The 27,379-nt window shown below is 46.8% G+C and overlaps 1 protein-coding gene across 2 annotated transcripts in view; it reads right to left on the reverse strand.

Moving 5' to 3' along the window:
- Window positions 1–27,379, reverse strand: part of SEC14L5 (SEC14 like lipid binding 5) — a 108,540-nt gene that overhangs the window by 22,938 nt on the left and 58,223 nt on the right. For both annotated transcript variants that reach the window (XM_077274261.1, XM_077274260.1), the window contains exons 5-15: window positions 14,534–14,683; window positions 12,166–12,297; window positions 9,217–9,345; window positions 8,760–8,982; window positions 7,473–7,585; window positions 7,191–7,380; window positions 5,325–5,413; window positions 5,174–5,244; window positions 4,909–5,080; window positions 2,480–2,614; window positions 2,110–2,247 (exon numbers count right to left, since the gene is read on the reverse strand). In XM_077274261.1, coding sequence (XP_077130376.1) covers window positions 2,110–2,247; window positions 2,480–2,614; window positions 4,909–5,080; window positions 5,174–5,244; window positions 5,325–5,413; window positions 7,191–7,380; window positions 7,473–7,585; window positions 8,760–8,982; window positions 9,217–9,345; window positions 12,166–12,297; window positions 14,534–14,683 — 1,542 coding nt within the window. The remainder of the gene's footprint in view (window positions 1–2,109; window positions 2,248–2,479; window positions 2,615–4,908; window positions 5,081–5,173; window positions 5,245–5,324; window positions 5,414–7,190; window positions 7,381–7,472; window positions 7,586–8,759; window positions 8,983–9,216; window positions 9,346–12,165; window positions 12,298–14,533; window positions 14,684–27,379) is intronic.

Here is a 27,379-nt window from a genome sequence, read left to right on the forward strand (position 1 = left end):
ATAGATAGCTGTGCCATATATAATGCCCTGCACCTTTGATTATGGCCCCATAGATAGCTGTGCCATATATAATGCCCTGCACCTTTGATTATGGCCCCATAGATAGCTGTGCCATATATAATGCCCTGCACCTTTGATTATGGCCCTATAGATAGCTGTGCCATATACAATGCCCTGCACCTTTGATTATGGCCCCATAGATAGCTGTGCCATATACAATGCCCTGCACCTTTGATTATGGCCCCATAGATAGCTGTGCCATATATAATGCTCTGCACCTTTGATTATGGCCCCATAGATAGCTGTGCCATATATAATGCCCTGCACCTTTGATTATGGCCCCATAGATAGCTGTGCCATATACAATGCCCTGCACCTTTGATTATGGCCCCATAGATAGCTGTGCCATATATAAAGCCCTGCACCTTTGATTATGGCCCCATAGATAGCTGTGCCATATATAATGCCCTGCACCTTTGATTATGGCCCCATAGATAGCTGTGCCATATACAATGCCCTGCACCTTTGATTATGGCCCCATAGATAGCTGTGCCATATATAATGCCCTGCACCTTTGATTATGGCCCCATAGATAGCTGTGCCATATACAATGCCCTGCACCTTTGATTATGGCCCCATAGATAGCTGTGCCATATACAATGCCCTGCACCTTTGATTATGGCCCCATAGATAGCTGTGCCATATATAATGCTCTGCACCTTTGATTATGGCCCCATAGATAGCTGTGCCATATATAATGCCCTGCACCTTTGATTATGGCCCCATAGATAGCTGTGCCATATACAATGCCCTGCACCTTTGATTATGGCCCCATAGATAGCTGTGCCATATATAATGCCCTGCACCTTTGATTATGGCCCCATAGATAGCTGTGCCATATACAATGCCCTGCACCTTTGATTATGGCCCCATAGATAGCTGTGCCATATAGAATGCTCTGTACCTTTGATTATGGCCCCATAGATACTCCACATAAATCTGTGCAATATACAACGCTGCTGCTGCAGTAAAAAAAAAAAAACACATACTCACCTCTCTTGCCTGCAGCTCCTCAGCGTCCCGTCTTAGCGTCTCTCTGCACTGACTGATCAGGCAGAGGGCGGCGCGCACACTATATGCGTCATCGCGCCCTCTGACCTGAACAGTCAGAGCAAGAGGACGCGAAGACAGAGCGGCGCCCGGCGTGTGGAACGTGGACAGGTGACTATGAGATACTTACCTGCTCCCGGCGTCCCTGGCTCCTTCTCCCGGACAGCTGGTCTCCGGGTGCCGCAGCCTCTTCCTCTGTCAGCGGTCACCGTTACCGCTGATTAGATGAATGAATATGCGGCTCCACCCCTATGGCAGTGGAGTCCATATTCATTTCTCTAATGAGCGGTCCCATGTGACCGCTGAACAGGGGACGAGCTGCGGCACCGAAGACCGTGGGAAGGGCAGGGGGAGCGCCAGGAGCGCCGGGACTAGGTGAGTATGCGACACGCTCTCTCCCCCTCAACCGCCGACCGTGACTCGAGTATAAGCCGAGAGGGGCACTTTCAGCCCAAAAATTTGGGCTGAAAATCTCGGCTTATACTCGAGTATATACGGTAAGTATTATGTAGGCACTATTGTACAGTATAAGCACTGCATGGCTGCATTATTCAGGTAAATGTAAGTATTATGTACGTATTATATGAGCACTTCATGGCTGTATTATTTATGCAATGTAAACCAGAATTATATATGGAATTTACGTCAGATTATTGTGCTAGAAAACTGGAGATAACACCCTGATAACTAGGGGCCTTTATGGAGAGATTATATGGGCGCAGAATGATTGAATTATTCGGCCTTTATATAAAGATAGATAGAAAACAAGTATGTGAGCAGTGTATGGCAGCACTATAAGAGTACGGTATAGTGCTACTATCTGGCATAGTTTGACGGTATTATTTAACCACACAATGTAGGTAGCTGCAGCTTTGCCCGTGGTCCTGTTTCTACCTTACCTGACCCAATCTACCAAGATAAAGACGACTAGACATTAGCGATGTCACATAGGTAAAGGAATCACATGCTGCCTGAAACTGGCCCCTGTAGGTCACATACCTCGTGTGGGGCCCCCTTGTAGATTAACGCTGAGTGGTAAATGGTTTCGGTCCACAGTCGGATGTGATCAGACATCTCGGCATCGTCATCGGATTGATACAGTGATTTGGGGACCAGACCTCCCTCTGGAATGTTACACTGCCGTATACAACATGCGGACACGTCATAATCACACAAACACAGAAAACATATTGCAGCTAGAAATAACAATAGAAGAAAGTAAATGATGGATCTGGTTGTGTAAATTAGCTGCACAAGCAGAGCTGCAGTGTAAAGCATGGTGCAGGTGAAAGAATTTCAGACAATGCAGCTGAATTAACGCCGGATTATTTCACTCTTTTTTTTTACATTATTGTAATTAACTTCTCACCATGCACTCTCCGCCAAGAAAATCTGGGATGACCTCCTTATCCAAATAATCAGAGATGCCGCCGGGTCCTTGGTAATTATTGCCGCTATAGATCAGGAATTTTCGCCGAGAGTTCTCATTGATGAATGGGCTGATCTGAAAGAGAAGATTCTGCTGAGGCTGGAGAGGAGATGCTGAGGAACAGCACTGGACTCAGGGTATAAACTGCAGAGGAGCTGCTGAGGAACAAGGCCGGACTCGGTAGAAACTGGACAGGAGCTGCTGAGGAACAAGGCCGGACTCAGGGTAGAAACTGGAGAGGAGCTGCTGAGGAACAAGGCCGGACTCAGGGTAGAAACTGTACAGGAGCTGCTGAGGAACAAGGATTGACTTAGGGAAGAAGCTGGAGAGGAGCTGCTGAGGAACAGCACTGGACTCAGGGTATAAACTGCAGAGGAGCTGCTGAGGAACAAGGCCGGACTCAGGGTAGAAACTGGAGAGGAACAAGACCGAACTCAGGGTACAAACTGGAGGGGAGCTGCTGAGGAACAAGGCCGGACTCAGGGTAGAAACTGTACAGGAGCTGCTGAGGAACAAGGATTGACTTAGGGAAGAAGCTGGAGAGGAGCTGCTGAGGAACAGCACTGGACTCTGGGTACAAACTGGAGAGGAGCTACTGAGGAACAAGGCCGGACTCAGGGTAGAAACTGGAGAGGAACAAGACCGAACTCAGGGTACAAACTGGAGGGGAGCTGCTGAGGAACAAGGCCGGACTCAGGGTAGAAACTGTACAGGAGCTGCTGAGGAACAAGACCGGACTCAGGGTAGAAACTGGACAGGAGCTGCTGAGGAATAAGGCTGGACTCAGGGTAGAAACTGGACAGGAGCTGCTGAGGAACAAGGCCGGACTCAGGGTAGAAACTGGACAGGAGCTGCTGAGGAACAAGACCGGACTCAGGGTAGAAACTGGACAGGAGCTGCTGAGGAACAAGACCGGACTCAGGGTATAAACTGGACAGGAGCTGCTGAGGAACAAGACCGGACTCAGGGTAGAAACTGGACAGGAGCTGCTGAGGAATAAGGCTGGACTCAGGGTAGAAACTGGACAGGAGCTGCTGAGGAACAAGGCCGGACTCAGGGTATAAACTGGAGAGGAGCTGCTGAGGTACAAGACCGGACTCAGTGTAGAAACTGGAGAGGAGCTGCTGAGGTACAAGGCCAGACTCAGGGTAGAAACTGGAGAGGAGCTGCTGAGGAACAAGGCCAGACTCAGGGTAGAAACTGGAGAGGAGCTGCTGAGGTACAAGACCAGACTCGAGGTAGAAACTGGAGAGGAGCTGCAGAGGAACAAGGCTGGACTCAGGGTAGAAACTGGAGAGGAGCTGCTGAGGAACAAGGCCAGACTCAGGGTATAAACTGGAGAGGAGCTGCTGAGGTACAAGACCGGACTCAGGGTAGAAACTGGACAGGAGCTGCTGAGGAACAGAACCGGACTTAAGGTAGAGACTGGATAGGAGCTGCCGAGAAACAACCGGATTTAGAGTAGAAGCTGGAGAGGAGCTGCTGAGGTACAAGACCGGACTCAGGGTAGAGACTGGATAGGAGCTGCCGAGAAACAACCGGATTTAGAGTAGAAGCTGGAGAGGAGCTGCTGAGGTACAAGACCGGACTCAGGGTAGAGACTGGATAGGAGCTGCCGAGAAACAACCAGATTTAGAGTAGAAGCTGGAGAGGAGCTGCCAAAGAACAGCACCAGACTTAGGGTAGAGGCTGGACAGGAGCTGCTGAGAAACAGGACCAGACTTAAGGGTGAGGCTGGGAAGGAGCTGCCGAGGAACAGCACTGGACTTAGGGTAAAGAAAGAAGCTGCCGAGGAAAAGTACCGGACTTTACGGTAAAAGCTAGAGAGAAGCTGCCAAATAACAGCACCAGAATTATAGTAGAGGCTGGAGAGGAGCTGCCAAGAAAAGGACCGGAATTAGGGTAGAGGCTGGAAAGAAGCTGCTGAGGGATAGAACCAGACTTATTGTAAAATCTGAGGAGATGCTGCTGAGGAACAGGACCGGACTTTTGGTAGAAGCTGGAGAGGAGCTGCCAAAAAAACAACACTGGACTTAAGGAGAGGCTGAAGAGAGGCTGCCGAGGAATAGGGTTGGACTTAGGGTAGAAGCTGGAAAGGAACTGTCAAGAAACAGAACCAGACTTAGGGTAGAGGCTGGAGAGGAGCTTGCAAGGAACCGCACTGGACTTAAGGTAGAGGTTGGAAAGGAGCTGTTGAGGAATTGGATTGGACTGATGGTAGAATCTGGAGTGGAGCTGCTGAGAAACAGACCTGGACTTAGGGTAAAGGCTGGAGAAGAGCTGCCAAGGAACAGGACAGGACTTAGGCTAGAGACTGGAGATGAGCTGCTGAGGATCAGACTTAGGGTAAAGCCTATGGGTTATCTCACCAGTGTCCAAAGAACGGGAAAGACTCTGGGGGCCCGAACTATCAGCAGTCGCCCCAAGGTCTCAGGATAATTAGCCTCCACCACCTCTATGATTCGCAGCAAGGCCTTCACACCGGGCCTCCACAAGTGTCTCATGTTCAGCCCTTCCAGGTCTACAAGACAGGTCCATGACCTAAGGGTATAATATAGCATAATATATAAGAGTGTGATGTAATAATATAATGTGACGTAATATAATAGAATACCACCACTGCCTATTACTAACCTGATGGGGGCGCTGAACAGGTGGGTGTTCTCCTCACACCGTCTCTGCCCTTCCTCATTAATGGACAGGACCTGTTGTATAGAGAATATGTTTCACCAAAGTCCACTTTACAGATTACAAAGGAAGAGCCTGTATGACATCAGACACTCACGTGACGTAATATGGCCTCTTCCCCCACTGCTTTTAACAGTCCCTTGGTGTCTATCTGTCCCAGACGCAGGATATACAGAGGACGGCCATCTTTAAATTAAATTGAAATTGAGTCACTTGCAGTACCTCCTTTCACCACTGCTAGTAATAAAGTCCAGAGATCAATGCAACAGCGCCCCTCCCCCCCAGTGTAGTTTATGACTGACGTCTAAGTCATATACACTGCTCTGAAAAATAAAGGGAAAACCTAAACAACACACTGTAAATCACGGCAAATCACACTTCTGTGAAATCAACCTGTCCAGTCATGAAGCAACACTGATTGTGAATCAATTTCTCTCGCTGTTGTGCAAATGGGACAGACAACAGCTAGAAATGATAGGAAATTAGCAAGACACCCCTATAAAGGAGCGGTTCTGCAGGGGGTCACCATAGACAAATTTCTCCGTCCTGATCCTTTTTGGCTGTTTTAGTCACTTTTGCATTTTGTCATTACTCTCGCCCCTAGAGGTACAGTAGCATGAGGAGATGTCTACAGCCCACACAAGTGGCTCAGGTAGTGCAGCTCATCCAGGATGGCACATCAATGCGAGCTGTGGCAAGAAGGTTTGCTGTGTCTGTCAGCGTAGTGTCCAGAGGCTGGAGGCGCCACCAGGAGACAGGACAGTACACCAGGAGATGTGGAGGGGGCCATAGGAGGGCAACAACCCAGCAGCAGGACCGCTACCTCAGCCTTTGTGCAAGAAGGAACAGGAGGAGCACTGCCAGAGCCCTGCAAAATGATCTCCAGCAGGCTACAAATGTGCATGTGTCTGCACAAACGTTAGAAACAGACTCCATGAGGATGGTCTGAGTGCCCGACGTCCACAGATGGGGGTTGTGCTCACAGCCCAACACGGTGCAGGACGCTTGGCATTTGCCACAGAACACCAGGATTGGCAATTTCTCCACTGGCGCCCTGTGCTCTTCACAGATGAAAGCAGGTTCACACTGAGCACATGTGACAGACGTGACAGAGTCTGGAGACGCCGTGGAGAGCGATCTGCTGCCTGCAACATCCTTCAGCATGACCGGTTTGGCAGTGGGTCAGTAATGGTGTGGGGTGGCATTTCTTTGGAGGGCCGCACAGCCCTCCATGTGCTCGCCAGAGGTAGCCTGACTGCCATTAGGTACCGAGATGAGATCCTCAGACCCCTTGTGAGACCATATGCTGGTGCGGTTGGCCCTGGGTTCCTCCTAATGCAGGACAATGCCAGACCTCATGTGGCTGGAGTGTGTCAGCAGTTCCTGCAAGATGAAGGCAGTGAAGCTATGGACTGGCCCGCCCGTTCACCAGATCTGAATCCGATTGAGCACATCTGGGACATCATGTCTCGCTCCATCCACCAACGTTACGTTGCACCACACACTGTCCAGGACTTGGCGGATGATTTAGTCCAGGTCTGGGAGGAGATCCCTCAGGAGACCATCCGCTGCCTCATCAGGATCATGCCCAGGCATTGTAGGGAGGTCATACAGGCACGTGGAGGCCACACACAATACTGAGCATCTTGTCCTTGTCTTGAGGCATTTCCACTGAAGTTGGATCAGCCTGTAATTTGATTTTCCACTTTGATTTTGAGCATCATTCCAACTCCAGACCTCTGTGGGATATTCATTTTCATTTTCATTGATCATTTTTATGGTTAATTGTTCTCAACACATTCCACTATGTAATGAATAAAGATTTACAACTGGAATATTTCATTCAGTGATATCTAGGATGTGGGATTTTAGTGTTCCCTTTATATTTTTGAGCAGTGTAAATTATCCCCTAGAAATGAGATATCTTGTTAATGAGGAGGAGGCACATGATGGTCAGACCGACCTCTGTCATGGTAGTGCCATCCACCGGCGTAATACCCTTCCAATATTGGAGGTGGATGCCATGTCTGGAGGATGTAGTCCACTTGGTATTGCTTCCGCCAGGACAGAGACTGGCAGAGCATCTCTCTAGCTTTCTCCATGTTAAAGTCCCGGGCCCGGAGGAAGCGCAGGATATGTTCATCTTTTGGGATCTGAACAATGAAAATGGACAGAAGGTGTCTATGAACCGAAAAAGGGCTAATGTTGGGGGAGGTGCATGTCGGGGGTAATGAGCATGGCATACCTTGCCCTTATGGGTTTCTTGTAGCCACTGTCGTAGGTGGATGAGCGTGCTCTCCTGCAAGGGGGTGAGGTATCCCAGATAGCGCTCAATATACTCAGACTCCAATTTATCATCTGGTAATAAACGGAAAACATTGCAATAAGTCTACTAGTTCGTGGATGTCACTGTCAGCCATAGTAGCGGTCATGGAGATGCTTTTCTGTCAAATGGTCACCCAAAGAGGGTTTTATTTATCCCTTTCATGGGTCCTTCAGTTACTACAGTAGAGGCATAAAGCCTACATTTACAATTTGTGTGTAAAGGTAATGGATCCATAAAGTTGCATCCTGGGTGAGATCTATTGATGATGTTTCTATAGTGTCCTCCTGTGTACAGTATATATATTGTGGCTCTATAAAGTTACACAGTGAGATCTATTGATGATGTTTCTATAGTGTCCTCCTGTGTACAGTATATATATTGTGGCTCTATAAAGTTACATAGTGAGATCTATTGATGATGTTTCTATAGTGTCCTCCTGTGTACAGTATATATATTGTGGCTCTATAAAGTTACATAGTGAGATATATAGATGATGTTTCTATAGTGTCCTCCTGTGTATGGTATATAGATAGTGAATCTATAAAGTTACATCCTGGGTGATATCTATAGATGACGTTTATATAGTGTCCTCGTGTGTACGGTATATAGATAGTGTCTCTGTAAAGTTACATCCTGGGTGAGATCTATAGATGACGTCTCTATAGTGTCCTCCTGTGTACAGTATATATATTGTGGCTCTATAAAGTTACATAGTGAGATATATAAATGAAGTTTCTATAGTGTCCTCCTGTGTATGGTATATAGATAGTGGCTCTATAAAGTTATATCCCGGGTGAGATCTATAGATGACGTTTATATAGTGTCCTCTTGTGTATGGTATATAGTGACTATAAAGTTATTTCCAGAGTGAGATGTATAGAATACTGTTCTATATTGTCCTCTAGTGTACGGTATATAGGTAGGTGAGATGTATAGAAAACTATTCTAGTGTGTCCTCCTGTGTACAGTATATAGTTAGGTGAAATGTATAGATGGCATTTCTATAGGGTCCTCCTTTGTACGGTGTATAGGTGGGTGAGATCTATAGATGACGTTTCTATAATGTCCTCCTGTGTACGGTATATTAGTAGGGGGGATAAATAGATGATACTGCTATAACTTCCCCTCCTGTGCACAGTCACACACTAATACAGATGATTCCTCCACATTTAGCTAGTAGCCATGACCTCCGCTCTTCTGACTCACCGTCCTGTTCCGGATTATGTCCCGCAGTCTCTGCTCGGGGCTGTACTGGTGCAGATGATGCATCTGTCTCAGTCGTGGGAACCTCAATACTGCAGAGGTGTCCGCTGGTTGCATTTCTTGATACATGGTGGTATCCTCCTGGAGCTCCGGGGGTCCATCGGGGGATGTGAGTGATGCCCTGAGATATCAGCTCATTCAAGTAAAATTCAATGACCTCCTTACCCTGTAATTAACAGCGAGAGCATAAAATCCCCGATCTCCCATCACCTCTTACATGACTCCAATATAATGAGAGATAACTCAGGAACACCTAATATAGCGGACTCATTTTACAAGCGTGCAGTGTAATGGCTGACGTGGCCACTAGGGGAGCAGTTCCATTAGTTACATGTGCAGACACTGCACCATTAGAGACATTTGCCCCTGAAATACAACTGACTGCAGGGGGCGCACTCACCCTCTTTATGTTGGCAGTGTACTGCTTCATTGCAATCTTTTCCACCGTGCTCTCGAAACCGAAGAAAGATTTGATGTCAAGGGAAGCCGACTGCTCGAAACACGTCCACTCCTCATTGTCGGGGTGAACCTAGAACCCAAGAACGTGTGCATGTTAGGTGGTCGCCACTCCAGGGCTTGCAGATCTACCGAACATAACCACTCAGGAATTGTATTTCTATTCCTCTGCTTAATGTCTGTGAATGGCAGCTGGAATCCTAGTGCAATAGGTGCAGAGGAACGCCTTGAAGATGGATAGTAACAAAATTATGAGGATGGGGGGGATGTCATAAAAGTTCAGCTGAAGTCCTCCCACCGCCCGCCCCACCATGAGCTGCGGGGATTTATAACGAAACCTCAGTACAAAGACGTCCGTGGTGCCAGATTCACATGTGCTGGGTAATCTGGCAGCTGGGGGGCGCTCTGCGTCCTGACAGATGGGACGTCAATATAACAGCATTATGCTGCAGATTTTATGACTAGGCAGTTTCTACATAGGGTGCGATTAGCCATGTAGCCACACGAGGGCGCTGCTGTCTGCATTTATGAAAAAAAAAAAGTTACAGGTCGGATCTGGTGAAAATTCCAAAATCTTCTCTGTGATTTCGAGCCCTTGAGTCGTCCTTTCCTTTCCCAGGACGTCCTGGATGCGGCTTAGCGATTTGTGGTTATGGAAAAGTTGGGTGAGCACGGACATTACCGCTCTCGTGGGACTCGTCACCCTGCTTTTCTGGATGTCTCAACTTACTGGGTGTCAATACCTGTAGGACCCCGCAGACGATTTACCAGGAGACAAGACACTGAGCAATAAGATAAGCTATAAACCCTCGTCCCCTCTTGATACTTTTTCTCATAATTTCAGCCCCAGATGATGTAAGTAAACTGCCATATAGTGCCAAGTAAAAACTACCGCGCCATAAAACCTACAAATACAATAACCTGCTGACAAGCCTGGATAATAGAGAGCCAATTTTATATGACGCCATCTTAAAGAGCCTGAATAATACCAAAAGGTAGTGTACAAACAATAAGCCAACAAAATACTGCCATATACAGCACAATTAACATAATACACCCTTGAAGTGCCATCTTAACGCTACCACGTAGAGCAAAAATAATCACACAAATATATAATAACCTATACAAAAACCACCATAATACCACCATATACAACTCTAAACCCTCCTAATACTGCCACACAGTGAACAAATAACCCATTAAAAAGCCCACTTAATACAACTAAATATACATATCGCATACAAATATATAATAATCCAGCAAAGAGTCCACATAATACCGCCATGTAGTGCACAAACAATATATAATATTCCCTTACAGAGACAGAGAATACCGCCATATACTGCACAAACAATATATAATAATCCTTTACACAGCAAATATAACACTGCCATATACTACACAATATATAATAATCCCTTATACAGCCATAATACTGCCATATACTGCACAACCAATATATAATTCCTTACACAGCCCAAATAACACCGCCATATACTGCACAAACAATATATAATAATCCCTAACACAGCCAACATAATGCTGCAATATACTACACAACATATATTAATAGTACCTTAAAGATCCCACATAATATCACCATATACGGCACAAATAACATATAATTCCTTACACAGTCCAGATAATACAGCCATATACCTCACAAATAATATATAATGATCCCTTACACAGCCAACATAATACCGCCATATACTGCATATAAAATAATTCCTTACACAGCCCAAATACCGCTACATACTGCACAAATAATATATAATAATCTGTTACACAGTCCAGATAATACAGCCATATACCTCACAAATAATATATAATGATCCCTTACACAGTCAACATAATACCGTCATATACTGCACATAAAATAATTCCTTACACAGCCCAGATAATACAGCTACATACTGCACATATAATATATAATAATCTGTTACACAGACCAGATAATACCGCCATATACTGCACAACCAATATGCCAATACCTTAAAGAGCACATATAATACCGCCATATACCTCACAAATAATATAAAATGATTCCTTACACAGCCAACAAAATACCGCCATATACTGCACATAAAATAATTCCTTACACAGCCAACATAATACCGCCATATACTGCACATAAAATAATTCCTTACACAGCCAACATAATACCGCCATATACTGCACATAAAATAATTCCTTACACAGCCAACATAATACCGCCATATACTGCACATAAAATAATTCCTTACACAGCCAACATAATACCGCCATATACTGCACATAAAATAATTCCTTACACAGCCAACATAATACCGCCATATACTGCACATAAAATAATTCCTTACACAGCCAACATAATACCGCCATATACTGCACATAAAATAATTCCTTACACAGCCAACATAATACCGCCATATACTGCACATAAAATAATTCCTTACACAGACCAGATAATACCACCATATACTGGCCAAATAATATATAAAACCTTTTGAAGGGCCCAAATAATACCACCATAGACTTTGCTGTATCGTGTAAGATTATACATGGGAATTGCTATTTTAGCAGTTTCCTGATATATGCGGCTAGGCTCACTTGCCCTTTAAGATGAGAGCATCACCTCCAGACTTCAGGGTCCCTAATTCCTTACATTCTGTGACGTCTGAAGGAGACAAGTGGAGGCAGGAGACAAGTATTCCAGATATGTTAAAAGGGTGACAACTCCCTATGGATTGCTGGTATTTCTGCTCCAGGACCGGCACCGCTCCCCCCACCAGAAGGGTCTACGTCTGCCCCCCGCGGTTGTAGTGGTTGCTAGATACGCAGGGGATACGTTATGGCCACCGCACAGTTTTTCTAGACTCCTGAGCAAGACCGCTGCGGAGGCGGCACGTACAGAGTAGCTGCAGGTCTCGTTCACCAGCACCCGGGTGGAGAAGGTCTCGTTGTGAGCGTCGATGAGCAGCGTGCGATCCTTCCAGTTCAAGGTGTTTTTCTGGATAAAATAAACGTATTCCACCCCGGCAATCTGTAATGTAGAAGACACAGAATACCATAAACGGCTGGGAAGGGGGCAAGAGTAAGAGAAGCCAGTGTGTCAGTAGTAGGGCGGTAGAATGATGGGCATAGGGGGTCTGTAGTATGAAGACAGTAGTATGACGGGCGCAGGGGGTCTGTAGTATGAGGAGAGTAGGATGAGGGTAGTAGGGGGTCTGTAGTATGAGGAGAGTAGGATGAGGGTAGTAGGGGGTCTGTAGTATGAGGGTAGTAGAGGAGAGTAGTATGAGGGTAGTAGGGGGCCTGTAGCATGAGAGAAGGGGGGCTGTAGTATGAGGAGAGTAGTATGAGGGTAGTAGGGGGCTGTAGTATGAGGAGAGTAGTATGAGGGCAGTAGGGGGTCTGTAGCATGAGAGTAGTAGGGGGGCTGTAGTATGAGGACAGTAGTATGAGGGTAGTAGGGGGCCTGTAATATGAGAGTAGTAGGAGGGGGTCTGTAGTATGAACACAGTAGTATGAGGGTAGTAGGGGGTCTGTAGTATGAGGAGAGTAGGATGAGGGTAGTAGGTGGTCTGTAGTATGAGGGTAGTAGGGGGCCTGTAGTATGAGGGCAGTAGGGGGGCTGTAGTATGAGAGTAGTAGGGGGGCTGTAGTATTAGGCCAGTAGTATGAGGGTGGTAAGGGGCCTGTAGTATGAGGAGAGTAGTATGAGGGCAGTAGGGGGTCTGTAGTATGAGGAGAGTAGTATGAAGGTAGTAGGGGGTCTGTAGTACGAGGAGAGTAGTCTGAAGGTAGTAGGGGGCCTGTAGTTTGAGGGTAGTAGGGGGTCTGTAGTATGAGGAGAGTAGTATGAAGGTAGTAGGGGGTCTGTAGTATGAGGAGAGTAGTATGAAGGTAGTAGGGGGCCTGTAGTTTGAGGGTAGTAGGGGGTCTGTAGTATGAGGACAGTAGGATGAGGGTAGTAGGGGGCCTGTAGCATGAGTAGTAGGGGGCCTGTAGTATGAGGACAGTAGGATGAGGGTAGTAGGGGGCCTGTAGCATGAGTAGTAGGAGGCCTGTAGTATGAGGACAGTAGGATGAGGGTAGTGAGGGGCCTGTAGCATGAGTAGTAGGGGGCCTGTAGCATGAGTAGTAGGAGGCCTGTAGTATGAGGACAGTAGGATGAGGGTAGTGAGGGGCCTGTAGCATGAGTAGTAGGGGGCCTGTAGTATGAGGAGAATAGGATGAGGGTAGTAGGGGGCCTGTAGCATGAGAGTAGTAGGGGGGCTGTAGTATGAGAGTAGTATGAGGTTAGTAGGTGGTCTGTAGTATGAGGGTAGTAGAGGAGAGTAGTATGAGGGTAGTAGGGGGCCTGTAATATGAGAGTAGTAGGGGGGCTGTAGTATGAGGAGAGTAGGATGAGGGTAGTAGGGGGCCTGTAGCATGAGTAGTAGGGGGCCTGTAGTATGAGGACAGTGAGGACAGTAGGATGAGGGTAGTAGGGGGCCTGTAGCATGAGTAGTAGGGGGCCTGTAGTATGAGGAGAGTAGGATGAGGGTAGTGAGGGGCCTGTAGCATGAGTAGTAGGGGGCCTGTAGTATGAGGAGAGTAGGATGAGGGTAGTAGGGGGCCTGTAGCATGAGAGTAGTAGGGGGGCTGTAGTATGAGAGTAGTATGAGGTTAGTAGGTGGTCTGTAGTATGAGGGTAGTAGAGGAGAGTAGTATGAGGGTAGTAGGGGGCCTGTAATATGAGGGTAGTAGGGGGGCTGTAGTATGAGGAGAGTAGTATGAGGGTAGTAGGGGGCCTGTAGCATGAGGACAGTAGTATGAGGGCAGTAGGGGGCATGTAATATGAGAGTAGTAGGAGGGGGGCTGTAGTATGAGGACAGTAGTATGATGGTAGTAGGGGGTCTGTAGTATGACAGTAGTAGGGGGCCTCTAGTATGAGGGTAGCAGGTGGTCTGTAGTATGAGGGTAGTAGAGGGTCTGTAGTATGAGGGTAGTAGGGGGCTGTAGTATGAGGAGAGTAGTATGAGGGTAGAAGGGGGCCTGTAATATGAGGGTAGTAGGGGGGCTGTAGTATGAGGACAGTAGTATGAGAGTAGTAGGTGGTCTGTAGTAGGACAGTAGTATGACAGTAGTAGGGGGCCTCTAGTATGAGGACAGTAGTATGACAGTAGTAGGGGGCCTCTAGTATGAGGGTAGTAGTATGAGGGCAGTAATAGCAGCTCCCGTGGGCCTCACCACTGATCCCCTACGTGGGCAGGAAACTGGTGATTATCTGTCACCTTTTTAAGCAGCCGAGGGGCATCCACATTGAGCTTGCAGCTCCGCTCCACCACATGTAGTGACCCGTCCTCACTCCTGTGCTCATAGATGAGATCACTGCTGATGAACACGGGGATGAGCGGGCAGGTAGGGAAACGCTTCTCGTAGGCCTGCGGGGAAGAAAGCAGCAAATATCACCAGAAAATCAAAGTGACTTCTGCTTATTTCTTACGTGATTAACCAAAAAACCAGCACAACAGACGGCACTCTACCAGGCTTATTGATGCAATGAGGTCTACAGGGACGTCAATGGGATAGCCAGCGGCTAGTGGGCCAAAATAATCCCACATTTTATTTCCACCATTTCCCACCATTCTTTGTTGCCTTGTCGGGTGGCTTTTGTTCAGTCATGTCCATATGAGGTCTGACTCTCATCCGCTGCCTCCAGGCTTTTTTGTAATCTGTGATTTCATTCACCTTGGTGGCAGCTGCCTGGCATTGGTTGCTAAAGATTAAGGGTTTTATGAAGGTATTTCAATTTATTTTATTGTATGAAGGATTGTGGACTTATGAACACTGAGACCCCCACTGATGACAGGACGGTGCCCAGATGACCCTATAATAGCCCCTATTGTGTTCTGTCGTTGAGGAGGAAACTCTGATGTCATCATGCCATAACATGGATAACAAAAAATAGGTAAAGAGCCTGTCTACACCATCAAAACTAAGGTGCTACAGGGCTCCAAAAAGCACACACTACATCTAAGCTTCAACCACAAATTCCTTGGTCAATGAAGTGACTATGAGAAGAGAGTCACGGGACACCAGTAGTGACCGGAACAATGTAAAAGTCTAAAACTAAGCTCAATCCTAGTCCTAAACCTAACCCCTAGTACTAAACCTAAACTAACCCATAACCCTAAACCTAACCCAACCCCTGGCCCTAAGTGGATCGCCCCCAGGCGCAGGGCAGTGGGGTACTCGGTACCGGGTCCCTTCTGTCTCGGTTCTGGGGATGTCACGGTGGCCCGACCCGGTCCGTGGCCCTGCCAAGGGGCGCCCAATTAAAGGATGTAGTTTGTCAAGTGTTCGTGACGCCACCTGTGGTATTCGGTCAGGATGACCGACGCTGCTAGGGGTCCACTGGGGTGATGGAATGGCAGCTAGATGGTATACCTTCCCACAGGTGAAGTATGTCCCCAGGGCTTCCCAGTAAGGTAGATGATGATGGTGTAGGTCGCAGTAAATAATGAGGACACAGGGTTGCAGTCTCTTTACCTTTTACTGAAGACTTCAGCATCCACAATCCAGAGCACTGCTAACAGGGCTGTCTGAGACCGGCCGGTCCGAAGGCACATCCAGAGTTCCCTTTGCAGGTGGAAATCAGTAGCCTTCCTACTTGCACCTGTGTGTTGTAGTACCTCCCTGCTGAGCACCACGGGATAGTCCTCACAACTGTCGTGTATGTTTCTGATATTCTCTCTCTCCGTCCCCCAGATGGTATGGCTAGGACGACCCGTATGACGGGGTAGGCCTGGAGCCATTTTATAGGGACCCTAGAAGCCCCTCTCCCACAATTTGCCTCCGTTGTCTTCATTAGGTTAAAGGTCGGGCAACCAACTTGGAATTAACTGTCCTGCCGTAGTTTGAAGTAATGCGTAGAGCCTATTACTCCCTCGGTGTTCCGGCCACCGGCTACGCGCCTCAGAAGGATGTTGCCGATCTTAAGGCAGAACTCCTCCCGGTATTATCTCCTTGTGCTGTGATCTCGTTTCTCATTCTCCACAATATACTCCGCTTCTTGTCCTTTCTTAGGATGCTGCCGCAATGGGGTACAGGCGCAGCTCCGTAACGTTCTATCTCTTGCTATGTCTCTGTCAGGATCCCACCCCTGACAGGGACCTCTGTCTGCAGCTCAGATGTTCCTCCTTCTCCCCCTGTCTGCCTGACAGGTCTTTCCTGGGTCTCACCCAGTAGCGTTCTCCCTAACTTCCTATCCAACCCCCAGTTTTACCCGAGTGTGAGGAGTGGCCTAATACATAGAACCCTTTGCTCCCCCTGGTGGTTGGAGTGTGAAGTGTAGTGTGTGACTGTGATACCTGGTCAGGTGAACTCCTTTAGTGCCATCAGACGTAACATCACTCCCCCTTGTGGAAGAGCGACATTACTGCAACGACCAGGACTCTGGGGCGCTACACTAGCCTAACCCAAACCCTTACCTAATCCCTAGCCCTGAATCTAACCCAATAACTAGCCCTAAACCTGACCCAATCCCTAGCCCTGAACCTAACCCAATCCCTAAACCTAACCCAATCCCTAAACCTAACCCAATCTCTAGCCCTAAACCTGACCCAATGACCCAATCCCTAGCCCTAAACCTAACCCAATCCCTAAACCTAACCCAATCTCTAGCCCTAAACCTGACCCAATGACCCAATCCCTAGCCCTAAACCTGACCCAATCCCTAGCCCTAAACCTGACCCAATCCCTAGCCCTAAACCTAACCCAATCCCCAAACCTAACCCAATCCCTAGCCCTAAACCTGACCCAATCCCTAAACCTAACCTAATCCCTGGCCCTAAACCTAACTCAATTCCTAGCCCTACATGTAAACCAATCCCTAGCCCTAAACCTGACCCAATCCCTAGCCCTAAACCTAACCTAATCCCTGGCCCTAAACATAACTCAATTCCTAGCCCTGCATCTAACCCAATTTTTAGCCTTAAACCTAACCCAAACCCTTTTTTAATCCCTAGCCCTGAACCTAACCCAATCCCTAGCCGTAAACCTAAACCAAATCCTATCCCTGAAACTAACCCAATCCCTAGCCCTAAACCAATCCATATTTCTGAACCTAACCCAATCCCTGACCCTAAACCTAACCCAATCCTTAGCCCTAAACCTAATTAGGGTTAGAAAAAGTTTATAAATATAAATACAGTTGTTATTAAACAATGACGGCCGTATTAAATCACGTGCACTGCCTGTATTATATCCATGTATTATGTGCACTGCCCATGAATCAATATTGACATTTATCACTGCTCATGCTCTGTCATCTTAGTTGCTGCCTATGCAGAGTGCAGCAGGCAATGACAAACTTATCTAGTCTACTACACTCTTTACAAGCAATTTTGGGCAGGAACTCACTGCACCACTCCAAGAAGAATCAGGTGCCAATCAGCTGACAGTGGTAGTGGTGGGGGTGAAATTTTGCACCCCTATCGACTTTGGTGCTTGAGGCAACTGTCCCCCATGCTACACCACTGCGCCAAACTCATCTCACATCTAATCTGACACATAAAACCCTCAGTGATGCGATCTGGACATTCACGGGACCAACTACAAGCGTTCTATAGAGGTCAGCAGGAACTAAGGTTGGGCATCCCATTACATTCAGCTCCGAGAGATACGTTCTCTGCAAAAAAATTGTGCAGGCTCCGGGAGTGCCCCCTTATAAAGGAACAATGACCCTATAGAAAGCAGTGATAGACTGAGTGCCCCTTATAGAGTAATAATGATCCTTCAGTGCCCCATTAAAAATAATCATGCTCCTTAACAAGACATATTGATTTTGTGTGCCCCTTTTTAAAGTTTTAACAAGACTACCCCAAATGCCCCCCTATTCTGTATGCCAGTACAGCTGAAAGAGGCGCTCGCCTGAGCACACCGCGAGCCACAGGTTGGGGACCCCTGGTCTGTGGGGTCTCGGGAAAGGGGTCATGGGTCGTCACGATGGGACTCACTGTGCTCAACCACAGGAAGGCAATGGGTTAAAGAGAGAAGTCACCAACTCTCACAAAACATTCCGCAAGTGCTGATCCCACCATGGACATTCCTCCGATGAGTGGAGATGAAGACTCGGAGGAGCCCTGGGAAGGTACTACTCAACAACACAGCGGACCTGCGTCCCTCCTCTCCTCCAGGATCACTGCTCACTGTGGAAGTCACGGCAAGACCAATAAATGACAATGCCGGGGGCATAACCTGACCGACAGGACAGAACAGCGAAAAGATAAAGAACTGACATTTCGGCTTCTCAGTTTCTGCTATGACTACACCTAAATTCAGGGATTTACATAAACGGGTGGAGCTATGACCACTATATATATATACACTGCTCAAAAAAATAAAGGGAACACTAAAATCCCACATCCTAGATATCACTGAATGAAATGTCCCAGTTGTAAATCTTTATTCATTACACAGTGGAATGTGTTGAGAACAGTAAAACCCAAAAATGATCAACACTGAACTTTAGGAAGGCAAAGTTTGACCAGCTTAGAGATGCCCTTAATCTGGTAGACTGGGACAATGTCCTCAGAAATAAGAATACAGATAAAAAATGGAAAATGTTTCAGAACATCCTAAATAGGCCCTGTAAGCGGTTTATACCTTGTGGGAATAAAAGGACTAGAAATAGGAAAAACCCAATGTGGCTAAACAAAGAAGTAAGACAGGCAATTAACAGTAAAAAGAAAGCATTTGCACTACTAAAGCAGGATGGCACCACTGAAGCTCTAAAAAACTATAGGGAGAAAAATACTTTATCTAAAAAACTAACTAAAGCTGCCAAAAAGGAAACAGAGAAGCACATTGCTAAGGAGAGTAAAACTAATCCCAAACTGTTCTTCAACTATATCAATAGTAAAAGAATAAAAACTGAAAATGTAGGCCCCTTAAAAAATAGTGAGGAAAGAATGGTTGTAGATGACGAGGAAAAAGCTAACATATTAAACACCTTCTTCTCCACGGTATTCACGGTGGAAAATGAAATGCTAGGTGAAATCCCAAGAAACAATGAAAACCCTATATTAAGGGTCACCAATCTAACCCAAGAAGAGGTGCGAAACCGGCTAAATAAGATTAACCCCTTCATGACCGTGGGATTTTTCGTTTTTCCGTTTTCGTTTTTCACTCCCCTCCTTCCCAGAGCCATAACTTTTTTATTTTTCCGTCAATTTGGCAATGTGAGGGCTTATTTTTTGCGGGACGAGTTGTACTTTTGAATGACATCATTGGTTTTACCATGGCATGTACTAGAAAACGGGAAAAAAATTCCAAGTGCGGTGAAATTGCAAAAAAAGTGCAATCCCACACTTGTTTTTTGTTTGTTTTTTTTGCTAGGTTCACTAAATGCTAAAAGTGACCTGCCATTATGATTCTCCAGGTCATTATGAGTTCATAGACACCTAACATGACTAAGTTATTTTTCACCTAAGTGGTAAAAAAAAATTCCAAACTTTGCAAAAAAATAAATAAATAAAATTGCGCCATTTTCCGATACTCGTAGCGTCTCCATTTTTCATGATCTGGGGTCGGTTGAGGGCTTATTTTTTGCGAGCCGAGACGGCATTTTTAATGATACCAATTCGGTGCAGATGCGTTCTTTTGATCGCCCGTTATTGCATTTTAATGCAAATCGCGGCGACCAAAAAAACGTAATTCTGGCGTTTCGATTTTTTTTCTCGTTACGCCGTTTTGCGATCAGGTTAATGCTTTTTTTTTTATTGATAGATCGGGCGATTCTGAACGTGGCGATACCAAATATGTGTAGGTTTGATTATTTTTTTATTGATTTATTTTGATTGGGGCGAAAGGGGGGTGATTTAAACTTTTATATTTTTTTTATTTTTTTCACATTTTTTTTTACTTTTTCTTTTTAACTTTTACCATGCTTCTATAGCCTCCATGGGAGGCTAGAAGCAGGCACAGCCCGATCGGCTCTGCTACATAACAGCGATCATCAGATCGCTGTTATGTAGCTGAAATGCAGGTGTGCTGTGAGCGCCGACCACAGGGGGGCGCTCACAGCCACCGGCGATCAGTAACCATAGAGGTCTCAAGGACCTCTATGGTTACCATTCAGAAGCATCGCCGACCCCCGATCATGTGACGGGGGTCGGCGATGCGCTCATTTCCGGCCGCCCGGCCGGATGCGGTAGTTAAATGCCGCTGTCTGAGTTTGACAGCGGCATTTAACTAGTTAATAGCGGCGGGTGATCGCGATTTCACCCGCCGCTATTGCGCGCACATGTCAGCTGTAAAAAACAGCTGACATGTCGCGACTTTGATGTGCGCTCACCGCCGGAGCGCACATCAAAGCGGGGGACCCGACATCGGACGGTATAGTACGTCCGATGTCGGGAAGGGGTTAAAATAGATAAATCTCCGGGTCCGGATGGCATACACCCACGAGTACTAAGAGAACTAAGTAATGTAATAGATAAACCATTATTTCTTATTTTTAGGGACTCTATAGCGACGGGGTCTGTTCCGCAGGACTGGCGCATAGCAAATGTGGTGCCAATATTCAAAAAGGGCTCTAAAAGTGACCCTGGAAATTATAGGCCAGTAAGTCTAACCTCTACTGTTGGTAAAATATTTGAAGGGTTTCTGAAGGATGTTATTCTGGATTATCTCAATGAGAATAACTGTTTAACTCCATATCAGCATGGGTTTATGAGAAATCGCTCCTGTCAAACCAATCTAATCAGTTTTTATGAAGAGGTAAGCTATAGGCTGGACCACGGTGAGTCATTGGGCGTGGTATATCTCGATTTTTCCAAAGCGTTTGATACCGTGCCGCACAAGAGGTTGGTACACAAAATGAGAATGCTTGGTCTGGAGGAAAATGTGTGTAAGGCTACGTTCACATTAGCGTTAAGCTAATGTGCGTCGGGTTTGCGTCGGCGACGCAGCGGCGACGCATGCGTCATGCGCCCCCTATACTTAACATGGGGGACGCATGCGTTTTTTTTTATTGCGTTGTGCCACACATGCGTCTTTTTTGCCGCAAGCGTCGGACCAAGAAAACGCAACAAGTTGCATTTTTCTTGCGTCCGATTTTCGGCAAAAACCGACGCATGCGTCGCAAAACGCAGCGTTTTTGCGTGCGTTTTGCCGCGGTTTTGCGTGCGTTGTGCGTTGCGTCGCCGACGCAGCGGCGCACAACGCTAGTGTGAACGTAGCCTAAATGGGTAAGTAACTGGCTTAGTGATAGAAAGCAGAGGGTGGTTATAAATGGTATAGTCTCTAACTGGGTCGCTGTGACCAGTGGGGTACCGCAGGGGTCGGTATTGGGACCTGTTCTCTTCAACATATTCATTAATGATCTGGTAGAAGGTTTACACAGTAAAATATTGATATTTGCAGATGATACAAAACTATGTAAAGCAGTTAATACAAGAGAAGATAGTATTCTGCTACAGATGGATCTGGATAAGTTGGAAACTTGGGCTGAAAGGTGGCAGATGAGGTTTAACAATGATAAATGTAAGGTTATACACATGGGAAGAAGGAATCAATATCACCATTACACACTGAACGGGAAACCACTGGGTAAATCTGACAGGGAGAAGGACTTGGGGATCCTAGTTAATGATAAACTTACCTGGAGCAGCCAGTGCCAGGCAGCAGCTGCCAAGGCAAACAGGATCATGGGGTGCATTAAAAGAGGTCTGGATACACATGATGAGAGCATTATACTGCCTCTGTACAAATCCCTAGTTAGACCGCACATGGAGTACTGTGTCCAGTTTTGGGCACCGGTGCTCAGGAAGGATATAATGGAACTAGAGAGAGTACAAAGGAGGGCAACAAAATTAATAAAGGGGATGGGAGTACTACAATACCCAGATAGATTAGCGAAATTAGGATTATTTAGTCTAGAAAAAAGACGACTGAGGGGCGATCTAATAACCATGTATAAGTATATAAGGGGACAGTACAAATATCTCGCTGAGGATCTGTTTATACCAAGGAAGGTGAAGGGCACAAGGGGGCATTCTTTGCGTCTGGAGGAGAGAAGGTTTTTCCACCAAAATAGAAGAGGATTCTTTACTGTTAGGGCAGTGAGAATCTGGAATTGCTTGCCTGAGGAGGTGGTGATGGCGAACTCAGTCGAGGGGTTCAAGAGAGGCCTGGATGTCTTCCTGGAGCAGAACAATATTGTATCATACAATTATTAGGTTCTGTAGAAGGACGTAGATCTGGGGATTTATTATGATGGAATATAGGCTGAACTGGATGGACAAATGTCTTTTTTCGGCCTTACTTACTTACTAACTATGTAACGTAAATCACTACTAATATCCCATGGAGGTCTGGAGTTGGAGTGATGCTCAAAATCAAAGTGGAAAATCAAACTGCAGGCTGTACCAACTTCAGTGGAAATGCCTCATGACAAGGAAATGATGCTCAGTAGTGTGTGTGGCCTCCACGTGCCTGTATGACCTCCCTACAACGCTTGGGCATGCTCCTGATCAGGCGATGGATGGTCTCCTGAGGGATCTCCTCCCAGACCTGGACTAAAGCATACGCCAACTCCTGGACAGCCTGTGGTGCAACGTGACGTTGGTGGATGGAGCGAGACATGATGTCCCAGATGTGCTCAATCGGATTCAGGTCTGGGGAACGGGGGACCAGTCCATAGATTCAATGCCTTCATCTTGCAGGAACTGCTGACACTCCAGCCACATGAGGTCTGGCATTGTCCTGCATTAGGAGGAACCCAGGGCCAACCGCACCAGCATATGGTCTCACAAGGGGTCTGAGGATCTCATCTCGGCACCTAATGGCAGTCAGGCTACCTCTGGCGAGCACATGGAGGGCTGTGCGGCCTTCCAAAGAAATGCCACCCCACACCATTACTGACCCACTGCCAAACTGGTCATGCTGAAGGATGTTGCAGGCAGCAGATCGCTCTCCACGGCGTCTCCAGACTCTGTCACGTCTGTCACATGTGCTCAGTGTGAACCTGCTTTCATCTGTGAAGAGCACAGGGCGCCAGTGGAGAATTTGCCAATCCTGGTGTTCTGTGGCAAATGCCAAGCGTCCTGCACCGTGTTGGGCTGTGAGCACAACCCCCATCTGTGGACGTCGGGCATCCAGACCATCCTCATGGAGTCTGTTTCTAACGTTTGTGCAGACACATGCACATTTGTGGCCTGCTGGAGGTCATTTTGCCGGGCTCTGGCAGTGGTCCTCCTGTTCCTCCTTGCACAAAGGCGGAGGTAGCGGTCCTGCTGCTGGGTTGTTGCCCTCCTACAGCCCCCTCCATGTCTCCTGGTGTACTGGCCTGTCTCCTGGTAGCGCCTCCAGCCTCTGGACACTACGCTGACAGACACAGCAAACCTTGCCACAGCTCGCATTGATGTGCCATCCTGGATGAGCTGTACTACCTGAGCCACTTGTGTGGGTTGTAGAGTCCGTCTCATGCTACCATGAGTGTGAAAGTACAACCAACATTCAAAAGTGACCAAAACCTCAGCCAGAAAGCATTGGTACTGAGATGTGGTCTGTGGTCCCCACCTGCAGAACCACTCCTTTATTGGGGGGTCTTGATAATTGCCAATAATTTCCATCTGTTGTCTATTCCATTTGCACAACAGCATGTGACATTGATTGTCAATCAGTGATGCTTCCTAAGTGGACAGTTTGATGTCACAGAAGTTTGATTTACTTGGAGTTATATTCTGTTGTTTAAGTGTTCCCTTTATTTTTTGAGCAGTGTATATACACACATACATATTAATATTACCTGGTCAAAGTATTATAATGATACTCAAAGGCTAGGAGCAAAAAACCCCATACACAATGGAAATTATTTACTTTGGATGGAGTAACCCTTTAATTGTGTTTTGTTTCTTATTTCATGTTCTTTGGCGATTTCCCTTTTTTGATACTGTTTATGAATACAGAGCGTATATACGGAGACCTTGTGGAGCAAATTAGTTATTACAGTGAAAAAAACTCACATCACAAGAGACTCCAGTATGAGAAAGGGAGTCAGTAGTATGAGAAGAGTAGTATGAGGGTAGTAGGGGGCCTGTAGTATGTGAACAGTAGTATAAGGGTAGTAGGGGGGCTGTAGTATGTGAACAGTAGTATGAGGGTAGTAGGGGGCCTGTAGTATGTGAACAGTAGTATAAGGGTAGTAGGGGGGCTGTAGTATGTGAACAGTAGTATGAGGGTAGTAGGGGGCCTGTAGTACGAGGAGAGTAGTATGAGGGTAGTAGGGGGCTGTACTATGTGAAAAGTAGTATGAGGGTAGTGAAGGGCTGTACTATGTGACTAGTAGTATGAGGGTAGTAGGGGGCCTGTAGTATGTAAACAGTAGTATGAGGGTAGTAGGGGGCTGTAGTATGTGAACAGTAGTATGAGGGTAGTAGGGGGCTGTAGTATGTGAACAGTAGTATGAGGGTAGTAAGGGGCTGTAGTATGTGACCAGTAGTATGAGGGTAGTAGGGGGCCTGTAGTATGTGAACAGTAGTATGAGGGTAGTAGGGGGCTGTAGTATGTGAACAGTAGTATGAGGGTAGTAGGGGGGCTGTAGTATGTGACCAGTAGTATGAGGGTAGTAGGGGGCCTGTAGTACGAGGAGAGTAGTATGAGGGTAGTAGGGGGCCTGTAGAATGTGAACAGTAGTATGAGGGTAGGAGGGGGGGCTGTACTATGTGACTAGTAGTATGAGGGTAGTAAGGGGCTGTAGTATGTAAACAGTAGTATGAGGGTAGTAGGGGGGCTGTAGTATGTGAACAGTAGTATGAGAGTAGTAGGGGGGCCTGTACTATGTGACCAGTAGTATGAGGGTAGTAGGGGGCCTGTAGTATGTAAACAGTAGTATGAGGGTAGTAGGGGGGCTGTAGTATGTGAACAGTAGTATGAGAGTAGTAGGGGGGCTGTAGTATGTGACCAGTAGTATGAGGGTAGTAGGGGGGCTGTAGTATGTGAACAGTAGTATGAGAGTAGTAGGGGGGCTGTAGTATGTGACCAGTAGTATGAGGGTAGTAGGGGGCCTGTAGTATGTGAACAGTAGTATGAGGGTAGTAGGGGGGCTGTAGTATGTGAACAGTAGTATGAGGGTAGTAGGGGGCCTGTAGTATGTAAACAGTAGTATGAGGGTAGTAGGGGGCCTGTAGAATGTGAACAGTAGTATGAGGGTAGTAAGGGGCTGTAGTATGTGACCAGTAGTATGAGGGTAGTAGGGGGCCTGTAGTATGTGAACAGTAGTATGAGGGTAGTAGGGGGGCTGTAGTATGTGAACAGTAGTATGAGGGTAGTAGGGGGCCTGTAGTACGAGGAGAGTAGTATGAGGGTAGTAGGGGGCTGTAGTATGTGAAAAGTAGTATGAGGGTAGTGAAGGGCTGTACTATGTGACTAGTAGTATGAGGGTAGTAGGGGGCCTGTAGTATGTAAACAGTAGTATGAGGGTAGTAGGGGGGCTGTAGTATGTGAACAGTAGTATGAGGGTAGTAGGGGGCTGTAGTATGTGAACAGTAGTATGAGGGTAGTAAGGGGCTGTAGTATGTGAACAGTAGTATGAGGGTAGTAAGGGGCTGTAGTATGTGACCAGTAGTATGAGGGTAGTAGGGGGCCTGTAGTATGTGAACAGTAGTATGAGGGTAGTAGGGGGCTGTAGTATGTGAACAGTAGTATGAGGGTAGTAGGGGGCCTGTAGAATGTGAACAGTAGTATGAGGGTAGTAGGGGGCCTGTAGAATGTGAACAGTAGTATGAGGGTAGTAGGGGGCCTGTAGAATGTGAACAGTAGTATGAGGGTAGGAGGGGGGGCTGTACTATGTGACTAGTAGTATGAGGGTAGTAAGGGGCCTGTAGTATGTAAACAGTAGTATGAGGGTAGTAGGGGGGCTGTAGTATGTGAACAGTAGTATGAGAGTAGTAGGGGGGCTGTAGTATGTGACCAGTAGTATGAGGGTAGTAGGGGGCCTGTAGTATGTAAACAGTAGTATGAGGGTAGTAGGGGGCCTGTAGTATGTAAACAGTAGTATGAGGGTAGTAGGGGGCCTGTAGTATGTAAACAGTAGTATGAGGGTAGTAGGGGGGCTGTAGTATGTAAACAGTAGTATGAGGGTAGTAGGGGGCCTGTAGTATGTAAACAGTAGTATGAGGGTAGTAGGGGGGCTGTAGTATGTAAACAGTAGTATGAGGGTAGTAGGGGGGCTGTAGTATGTGAACAGTAGTATGAGGGTAGTAGGGGGCCTGTAGTATGTGACCAGTAGTATGAGGGTAGTAGGGGGCCTGTAGTATGTGACCAGTAGTATGAGGGTAGTAGGGGGCCTGTAGAATGTGAACAGTAGTATGAGGGTAGTAGGGGGCCTGTAGAATGTGAACAGTAGTATGAGGGTAGGAGGGGGGGCTGTACTATGTGACTAGTAGTATGAGGGTAGTAAGGGGCCTGTAGTATGTAAACAGTAGTATGAGGGTAGTAGGGGGCCTGTAGTATGTAAACAGTAGTATGAGGGTAGTAGGGGGCCTGTAGTATGTAAACAGTAGTATGAGGGTAGTAGGGGGCCTGTAGTATGTGACTAGTAGTATGAGGGTAGTAGGGGGCCTGTAGAATGTGAACAGTAGTATGAGGGTAGTAGGGGGCCTGTAGAATGTGAACAGTAGTATGAGGGTAGGAGGGGGGGCTGTACTATGTGACTAGTAGTATGAGGGTAGTAAGGGGCCTGTAGTATGTAAACAGTAGTATGAGGGTAGTAGGGGGGCTGTAGTATGTGAACAGTAGTATGAGAGTAGTAGGGGGGCTGTAGTATGTGACCAGTAGTATGAGGGTAGTAGGGGGCCTGTAGTATGTAAACAGTAGTATGAGGGTAGTAGGGGGCCTGTAGTATGTAAACAGTAGTATGAGGGTAGTAGGGGGCCTGTAGTATGTGACCAGTAGTATGAGGGTAGTAGGGGGCCTGTAGTATGTAAACAGTAGTATGAGGGTAGTAGGGGGGCTGTAGTATGTGAACAGTAGTATGAGGGTAGTAGGGGGCCTGTAGTATGTGACCAGTAGTATGAGGGTAGTAGGGGGGGCTGTACTATGTGAACAGTAGTATGAGGGTAGTAGGGGGCCTG

This window comes from Ranitomeya variabilis, chromosome 7 (genome assembly GCF_051348905.1).
Source record: "Ranitomeya variabilis isolate aRanVar5 chromosome 7, aRanVar5.hap1, whole genome shotgun sequence".
Taxonomy (NCBI): domain Eukaryota; kingdom Metazoa; phylum Chordata; class Amphibia; order Anura; family Dendrobatidae; genus Ranitomeya; species Ranitomeya variabilis.